Source organism: Salvelinus alpinus, chromosome 30 (genome assembly GCF_045679555.1).
Source record: "Salvelinus alpinus chromosome 30, SLU_Salpinus.1, whole genome shotgun sequence".
NCBI classification, from domain to species: domain Eukaryota; kingdom Metazoa; phylum Chordata; class Actinopteri; order Salmoniformes; family Salmonidae; genus Salvelinus; species Salvelinus alpinus.
The window spans coordinates 4,913,752-4,923,751 of NC_092115.1; the positions used below are offsets into that span (position 1 = coordinate 4,913,752).

The 10,000-nt window shown below is 49.6% G+C and overlaps 1 protein-coding gene across 3 annotated transcripts in view; it reads right to left on the reverse strand.

The window, feature by feature from the left end:
• Positions 1–10,000, reverse strand: part of LOC139559617 (acetyl-coenzyme A synthetase, cytoplasmic-like) — a 47,051-nt gene that overhangs the window by 29,587 nt on the left and 7,464 nt on the right. For all 3 annotated transcript variants that reach the window (XM_071375765.1, XM_071375767.1, XM_071375766.1), the window contains 4 exons: positions 9,142–9,233; positions 8,840–8,943; positions 2,994–3,066; positions 2,286–2,361 (listed from right to left, as the gene is read on the reverse strand). In XM_071375765.1, the coding sequence (XP_071231866.1) occupies positions 2,286–2,361; positions 2,994–3,066; positions 8,840–8,943; positions 9,142–9,233 (345 nt within the window). The remainder of the gene's footprint in view (positions 1–2,285; positions 2,362–2,993; positions 3,067–8,839; positions 8,944–9,141; positions 9,234–10,000) is intronic.

Here is a 10,000-nt window from a genome sequence, read left to right on the forward strand (position 1 = left end):
TGTGTCTGTGTGTCTGTGTGTGTGTGTGTGTGTGTGTGTGTGTGTGTGTGTGTGTGTGTGTGTGTGTGTGTGTGTGTGTGTGTGTGTGTGTGTGTGTGTGTGTGTGTGTGTGTGTGTGTGTGTGTGTGTGTGTGTGTGTGTGTGTGTGTGTGTGTGTGTGTGTGTGTGTGTGCGCGCGCCCCAGCTCCTATCTCAGTGGTTAGGTCATCATTATAAGAGGATAAGGTTAACAGGAAATTGAATCCGTCATAAAGAGAGAGAGGGAGACAGAGAGAGAGAGAGAGAGAGAGAGAGAGAGAGAGAGAGAGAGAGAGAGAGAGAGAGAGAGAGAGAGAGAGAGAGAGAGAGAGAGAGAGAGAGAGAGAGAGAGAGAGACGGAGACGGAGACGGAGAGGGAGAGGGAGAGGGAGAGAGAGAGACACAGAGAGAGAGAGAGAGAGAGAGAGAGAGAGAGAGAGAGAGAGAGAGAGAGAGAGAGAGAGAGAGAGAGATATAAATATATATAGAAATATATTTTGTATATACACTGCTCAAAAAAATAAAGGGAACACTTAAACAACACAATGTAACTCCAAGTCAATCACACTTCTGTGAAATCAAACTGTCCACTTAGGAAGCAACACTGATTGACAATAAATTTCACATGCTGTTGTGCAAATGGAATAGAAAAAAGGTGGAAATTATAGGCAATTAGCAAGACACCCCCAATAAAGGAGTGGTTCTGCAGGTGGTGACCACAGACCACTTCTCAGTTTCCTATGCTTCCTGGCTGATGTTTTGGTCACTTTTGAATGCTGGCGGTGCTTTCACTCTAGTGGTAGCATGAGACGGAGTCTACAACCCACACAAGTGGCTCAGGTAGTGCAGCTCATCCAGGATGGCACATCAATGCGAGCTGTGGCAAGAAGGTTTGCTGTGTCTGTCAGCGTAGTGTCCAGAGCATGGAGGCGCTACCAGGAGACAGGCCAGTACATCAGGAGACGTGGAGGAGGCCGTAGGAGGGCAACAACCCAGCAGCAGGACCGCTACCTCCAACTTTGTGCAAGGAGGAGCACTGCCAGAGCCCTGCAAAATGACCTCCAGCAGGCCACAAATGTGCATGTGTCTGCTCAAACGGTCAGAAACAGACTCCATGAGGGTGGTATGAGGGCCCGACGTCCACAGGTGGGGGTTGTGCTTACAGCCCAACACGTTTGGCATTTGCCAGAGAACACCAAGATTGGCAAATTCGCCACTGGCGCCCTGTGCTCTCCACAGATGAAAGCAGGTTCACACGCACATGTGACAGACGTGACAGAGTCTGGAGACGCCGTGGAGAACGTTCTGCTGCCTGCAACATCCTCCAGCATGACCGGTTTGGCGGTGGGTCAGTCATGGTGTGGGGTGGCATTTCTTTGGGGGGGCCGCACAGCCCTCCATGTGCTCGCCAGAGGTAGCCTGACTGCCATTAGGTACAGAGATGAGATCCTCAGACCCCTTGTGAAACCATATCCCATATCCTTGCAGTTCCTGCAAGAGGAAGGCATTGATGCTATGGACTGGCCCGCCCGTTCCCCAGACCTGAATCCAATTGAGCACATCTGGGACATCATGTCTCGCTCCATCCACCAACGCCACGTTGCACCACAGACTGTCCAGGAGTTGGCGGATGCTTTAGTCCAGGTCTGGGAGGAGATCCCTCAGGAGACCATCCGCCACCTCATCAGGAGCATGCCCAGGCGTTGTAGGGAGGTCACACAGGCACGTGGAGGCCACACACACTACTGAGCCTCATTTTGACTTGTTCTAAGGACATTACATCAAAGTTGGATCAGTCTGTAGTGTGGTTTTCCACTTTAATTTTGAGTGTGACTCCAAATCCAGACCTCCATGGGTTGATCAATTTGATTTCCATTGATAATTTTTGTGTGATTTTGTTGTCAGCACATTCAACTATGTAAAGAAAAAAGTATTTAATAACAATATTTCATTCATTCAGATCTAGGATGTGTTATTTTAGTGTTCCCTTTATGTTTTTGAGCAGTGTATATACATATATATTTTATTTTTTAGATATGTATACTTTGACAATGTATGTAATAATGAACTTGCCACGTCAATAAAGTCAATTGAATTGAATTGAGAGAGAGAGAGAGGAGAATAGAGAGAGAGAGAGAGAGAGAGAGAGAGAGAGAGAGAGAGAGAGAGAGAGAGAGAGAGAGAGAGAGAGAGAGAGAGAGAGGGGGAGAGAGAGAGAGAGAGAGAGAGAGAGAGAGAGAGAAAACACTGTAAACAGGACGACATACTTCTCCTTGCACTTTTCTAGAGCTTCATCTGCTATCTGCTTCAGGTTGATCCATTTCTCCCCTCTGTATACACCATCTGGAGCGAGAGGGAGGGAGGGAGAGAGGGGGGAGGAGAGAGGGAGGAGAGAGGGGAGGGGAGAGAGAGAGAGAGATGGGGGAGAGAGAGAAAGAGAAAGAGATGGGGGAGAGAGAGGGGGGAAAGAGAGAGAGAGAGGGGGGAGGAAGAGAGAGAGAGAGGGGGAGGGGGGAGAGAGAGAGAAAGGGGGGTGGGGAGGAAGAGAGAGAGAGAGAGAGAGAGAGAGAGCGAGAGAGGGGGGTAAAGAGACCCAAGCCAACATGTAATTACTTTACAACTTCTGATAACAACAGATGACACTCACCACACCAGGACATTGCCTAGCTAGAGTCTAAAGTCCACATGAATGGTGTCAGTTTATTGGGCATTAGCCACGTCGTACATGAACAGTGTCAGTTTATTGGGCATTAGCCACGTCGTACATGAACAGTGTCAGTTTATTGGGCATTAGCCACGTCGTACATGAACAGTGTCAGTTTATTGGGCATTAGCCACGTCGTACATGAACAGTGTCAGTTTATTGGGCATTAGCCACGTCGTACATGAACGGTGTCAGTTTATTGGGCATTAGCCACGTCGTACATGAACGGTGTCAGTTTATTGGGCATTAGCCGGTAGCCACACTATCTTACCTGCAGTCACCAGGATACTACACTGGGAATCCAGGATCCGCTCACACAGAGACTCAGAGGAGAAGCCTGCAAACTGAACCCCCCCCACACACACACACACACACACACACACACACACACACACACACACACACACACACACACACACACACACACACACACACACACACACACACACACACACACACACACACACACACACACACACACACACACACACCACAGCAGGTCATTTCAGACTATCTATTGGAGTCCTTTAACAGAACATTGTGATTGATGGTTATTGTTCATACACAGTTGATGCATATAAAAAAAAAGGTGTTTGATATTTGCCTAGTTGCTCAATCTGTTTTAGTCCTCGGTCAACAAACAGCTGGAGTTAAAGGACTAAAGTCTATATTATTCTGGGACCAGGTTGGCCTTCAATGAGTTAACAAAGTGATTGTCACAAGAGGTGGGCCTGATCCTTTACAAACTGCCACTTGTGAAGTGGACAAGGTTGATAATTCACAGGAGCAGAGAGACACTCAGTTTAGCATTATAAATCTGTCATACCAACCTTATTCGTGCTTCTACACCTGCATTGCTTGCTGTTTGGGGTTTTAGGCTGGGTTTCTGTACAGCACTTTGAGATATATCAGCTGATGTAAGAAGGGCTATATAAATTGATTTGATTTGATTCAGAGCAATCCACTTTATTATAGTACATTGTTTCAGGACTTGGACTCTGGATCTATACGTTTAATAGTGCTCAGCAAAAAAGGTGTTACAAAACCACTTCTATCTAGAATGTGCTTTGTCAAATTCAAACTAAATGAGACAAAGCAATACACCCAGGATAGAGCCAGGATAGAGCCAGGATACCCCAGGACAGAGCCAGAATACCCCAGGATAGAGCCAGGATAGAGCCAGGATAGAGCCAGGATACCCCAGGACAGAGCCAGGATAGAGCCAGGATACCCCAGGATAAAGCCAGGATACCCCAGGATACCCCAGGATAGAGCCAGAATACCCCAGGATAGAGCCAGGATAGAGCCAGGATAGAGCCAGGAGAGAGCTAGGATACCCCAGGATAGAACCAGGATAGAGCCAGGAAAGAGCCAGGATACCCCAGGATAGAGCCAGAATACCCCAGGATAGAGCCAGGGTAGAGCCAGGATACCCCAGGATAGAGCCAGGAAACCCCAGGATAGAGCCAGGATAGAGCCAGGAAACCCCAGGATAGTGCCAGGATACCCCAGGATGGAGCCAGAATACCCCAGGATAGAGCCAGGATTGAGCCAGGATAGAGCCAGGATGCCCCAGGATAGAGCCAGGAAACCCCAGGATAGAGCCAGGATAGAGCCAGGAAACCCCAGGATAGTGCCAGGATACCCCAGGATGGAGCCAGAATACCCCAGGATAGAGCAAGGATTGAGCCAGGATAGAGCCAGGATGCCCCAGGATAGAGCCAGGATGCCCCAGGATAGAGCCAGGATACCCCAGGATAGTGCCAGGATACCCCAGGATAGAGCCAGGATACCCCAGGATAGAGCCAGGATGCCCCAGGATAGAGCCAGGATACCCCAGGATAGTGCCAGGATACCCCAGGATGGAGCCAGGATAGAGCCAGGATAGAGCCAGGATGCCCCAGGATAGAGCCAGGATACCCCAGGATAGAGCCAGAATAGAGCCAGGATGCCCCAGGATAGAGCCAGAATAGAGAACAGGATGACCCAGGATAGAGCCAGGATACCCCAGGATAGAGCCATGATAGAGCCAGGATGCCCCAGGATAGAGCCAGGATACCCCAGGATAGAGAACAGGATGACCCAGGATAGAGCCAGGATACCCCAGGATAGAGCCAGAATAGAGAACAGGATGACCCAGGATAGAGCCAGGATACCTCAGGATAGAGCCATGATAGAGCCAGGATGCCCCAGGATAGAGCCAGGATACCCCAGGATAGAGCCAGGATACCCCAGGATAGAGCCAGAATAGAGCCAGGATACCCCAGGATAGAGCCAGGATACCCCAGGATAGAGCCATGATAGAGCCAGGATGCCCCAGGATAGAGCCAGGATACCCCAGGATACCCCAGGATAGAGCCAGGATAGATCAATGATAGAGCCAGGATGCCCCAGGATAGAGCCAGGATACCCCAGGATAGAGCCATGATAGAGCCAGGATGCCCCAGGATAGAGCCAGGATACCCCAGGATACCCCAGGATAGAGCCAGGATGCCCCAGGATAGAGCGAGAATAGAGAACAGGATGACCCAGGATAGAGCCAGGATAGAGCCAGGATGCCCCAGGATAGAGCCAGGATACCCCAGGATAGAGCCAGGATGCCCCAGGATAGATCCAGGATACCCCGGGATAGAGCCAGGATACCCCAGGATAGAGCCAGGATACCCCAGGATAGAGAACAGGATGACCCAGGATAGAGCCAGGATACCACAGGATAGAGCCAGAATAGAGAACAGGAGGACCCAGGATAGAGCCAGGATACCCCAGGATAGAGCCATGATAGAGCCAGGATACCCCAGGATAGAGCCAGGATACCCCAGGATAGAGAACAGGATGACCCAGGATAGAGCCAGGATACCCCAGGATAGAGCCAGAATAGAGAACAGGATGACCCAGGATAGAGCCAGGATACCTCAGGATAGAGCCATGATAGAGCCAGGATGCCCCAGGATAGAGCCAGGATACCCCAGGATAGAGCCAGGATGCCCCAGGATAGAGCCAGGATACCCCAGGATAGAGCCAGAATAGAGCCAGGATACCCCAGGATAGAGCCAGGATAGAGCCAGGATAGAGCCAGGATACCCCAGGATAGAGCCAGGATATCCCAGGATAGAGCCAGGATACCCCAGGATAGAGCCAGGATACCCCAGGATAGAGCCAGGATAGAGCCAGGATACCCAGGATAGAGCCAGGATACCCCCAGGATAGAGCCAGAATACTCCAGGATACCCCAGGATAGAGCCAGGATACCCCGGATAGAGCCAGGATGCCCCAGGATAGAGCCAGGATACCCCAGGATAGAGCCAGGATACCCCAGGATAGAGCCAGAATATAGCCAGGATACCCCAGGATAGAGCCAGGATAGAGCCAGGATACCCCAGGATAGAGCCAGGATACCCCAGGATAGAGCCAGGATACCACAGGGTAGAGCCAGGATACCCCAGGATAGAACCAGGATAGAGCCAGGATACCCAGGATAGAGCCAGGATACCCCAGGATAGAGCCAGATTACTCCAGGATAGAGCCAGGATAGAGCCAGGATACCCCAGGATAGAGCCAGGATACCCCAGGATAGAGCCAGGATACCCCAGGATAGAACCAGGATACCCAGGATAGAGCCAGGATACCCCAGGATAGAGCCAGGATACCCCAGGATAGAGAACAGGATGACCCAGGATAGAGCCAGGATACCACAGGATAGAGCCAGAATAGAGAACAGGATGACCCAGGATAGAGCCAGGATACCCCAGGATAGAGCCATGATAGAGCCAGGATGCCCCAGGATAGAGCCAGGATACCCCAGGATAGAGAACAGGATGACCCAGGATAGAGCCAGGATACCCCAGGATAGAGCCAGAATAGAGAACAGGATGACCCAGGATAGAGCCAGGATACCTCAGGATAGAGCCATGATAGAGCCAGGATGCCCCAGGATAGAGCCAGGATACCCCAGGATAGAGCCAGGATGCCCCAGGATAGAGCCAGGATACCCCAGGATAGAGCCAGAATAGAGCCAGGATACCCCAGGATAGAGCCAGGATAGAGCCAGGATAGAGCCAGGATACCCCAGGATAGAGCCAGGATACCCTAGGATAGAGCCAGGATACCCCAGGATAGAGCCAGGATACCCCAGGATAGAGCCAGGATAGAGCCAGGATACCCAGGATAGAGCCAGGATACCCCCAGGATAGAGCCAGAATACTCCAGGATACCCCAGGATAGAGCCAGGATACCCCGGATAGAGCCAGGATACCCCAGGATAGAGCCAGGATACCCCAGGATAGAGCCAGAATATAGCCAGGATACCCCAGGATAGAGCCAGGATAGAGCCAGGATAGAGCCAGGATACCCCAGGATAGAGCCAGGATACCCCAGGATAGAGCCAGGATACCACAGGGTAGAGCCAGGATACCCCAGGATAGAACCAGGATAGAGCCAGGATACCCAGGATAGAGCCAGGATACCCCAGGATAGAGCCAGATTACTCCAGGATAGAGCCAGGATAGAGCCAGGATACCCCAGGATAGAGCCAGGATACCCCAGGATAGAACCAGGATACCCAGGATAGAGCCAGGATACCCCAGGATAGAGCCAGAATACTCCAGGATACCCCAGGATAGAGCCAGGATACCCCCGGATAGAGCCAGGATACCCCAGGATTTCCCAGGATACCCCAGGATAGGAGCCAGGATTCCCAGGATAGAGGTAGTGACACTGCAATAACCAAACTATCTCTGTAATTTTAATTTAATGTCACATTCATGAAACTTTAAACAGAGCATCATAAAACAATGCTCCAACAGAAATGAGGTCATTATATTTAAGCGGGTCAAAAACAGCCCCTGCATGCACTCTAAAAATTAACCTTGGGACAACCCAGATATGGGGTATTTATAAATTCGCTATACACACACTATAACCTTTTCATGAGTCGCAAGGTTACGACTGAAATACTGTCTGGCTCGGCTGGCTAGTGAAATTACTGTATGCTTACTATAATGTTGGCTCAAATCCCATGCTGACAGTTATAGTGTACTTGGCCCATGTTTAAACCCACCGTGGGCCGGAGAAGGACTAGCCTGGTTTGTCTGTTTAAACCCACCGTGGGCCGGAGAAGGACTAGCCTGGATTGTCTGTTTAAACCCACCCTGGGCTGGTGAAGGACTAGCCTGGTTTGTCTGTTTAAACCCACCGTGGGCCGGAGAAGGACTAGCCTGGTTTGACTGTTTAAACCCACCGTGGGCCGGAGAAGAACTAGCCTGGTTTGTCTGTTTAAACCCTATTCCCTACATAGTGAACCATAATGGAATCCTATTCCCTACACTGTTTGATTCTCTAGAACTGTGTGATCCTGCCTTTTGTTTTGACTTCCTGATAGACTCTGTGGCTAGTGTTTACAGAACAGTTGTCTGATGATTTGACTTCCTGATAGACTCTGTGACTAGTGTTTACAGAACAGTTGTCTGATGATTTGACTTCCTGATAGACTCTGTGGCTAGTGTTTACAGAACAGTTGTCTGATGATTTGACTTCCTGATAGACTCTGTGACTAGTGTTTACAGAACAGTTGTCTGCTGGTTTGACTTCCTGATAGACTCTGTGACTAGTGTTTACAGAACAGTTGTCTGCTGGTTTGACTGCCTGATAGACTCTGTGACTAGTGTTTACAGAACAGTTGTCTGATGATTTGACTTCCTGATAGACTCTGTGGCTAGTGTTTACAGAACAGTTGTCTGATGATTTGACTTCCTGATAGACTCTGTGACTAGTGTTTACAGAACAGTTATCTGATGATTTGACTTCCTGATAAACTCGGTGGCTAGTGTTTACAGAACAGTTATCTGATGATTTGACTTCCTGATAGACTCTGTGACTAGTGTTTACAGAACAGTAGGATATAAGGGCCTTCTCAGAGAAGATCGGTTAGACATTTTCTCTGCTTCTGTGCTGGGTGGTGTCTCCCTGTTGAAACTTTTAATAACCCGGATTGATTTCTGATTGACTTTATCTCTGACTGTTCTTCTCATTTTGTTCACCTGGAGATTCATATTACAACGTTTTATCCCCCCCCCCCCCCAGGCAATAAGGGCAACCCTTAATGTCAATCCCTGCACTGACCACGATGGAGTGGACAGCTCCTATCCTGGCGCAGGCCAGCATGGTGTACACCAGCTCCGGAATCATAGGGAGGTAGATGGCCACTCTGTCTCCCTTCCTCACTCCTGTTAACACACATGCCAGAAGACAAACAGGTGGAAGAAATATTAAGGAATCTGAGTATCCAAAACCCAAGTGTCAAACGGCGTGTTTTTGACACTTTTACTGTATTAAAAATGTTTAGAGAGGGAAAGTGGAAAAGTGCTGTTTTTACAAATTCCCCCCCCCCCCATCTTTGAAAGAGCCAGATGGTTTGGTCTTACCCATTTGCTTCAGAACGTTGGCACACCTGCACACCTGTCCCAGCAGCTGACTGTAGGTGATGGCCACGTGGTGATCAGGTGAATTCCCTTCCCTGGAGAACAGACATGAAACATTATCATGTAAATTCCAAATACATTACTTCTGATTAAACCATTTAGTTTATACGACATCTGTAACAGGAAGTGTGTATCAGTGAGCTGACCTGAGATGCACGTGGGGTCATAGTCGGTTTGATACAGTCATTTCACTGATTTCCAGTCTTCACATTTACTTTTAGCAGACTCTCGTATACAGAGCAACTAGGGTTAAGTGCCTTGCTCAAGGGCACATCGGCATATTTTCCTCCTGGCTCGGGATATTTAACTAGGCAAGTCAGTTAAGAACAAATTCTTATTTTCAATGACGGCCTAGGAAAAGTGGGTTCCTGCCTTGTTCAGGGGCAGAACGACAGATGTTTACCTTGACAGCTCGGGGATTCGATCTTGTAACCTTCAATTAATAGTCCAACGCTCTAACCACTAGGCTACCTGCCGTCCCTACACTCTAACCACTAGGCTACCTACCACCCCTACACTCTAACCACTAGGCTACATGCCGTCCCTACACTCTAACCACTAGGCTACCTGCCGTCCCTACACTCTAACCACTAGGACACCTGCCGTCCCTACACTCTAACCACTAGGCTACCTGCCGCCCCTACACTCTAACCACTAGGCTACCTGCCGCCCCTACACTCTAACCACTAGGCTACCTGCCGCCCCTACACACTAACCACTAAACTACCTGCCGCCCCTACACTCTAACCACTAGACTACCTGCCACCCCTACACTCTAACCACTAGGCTACCTGCCACCCCT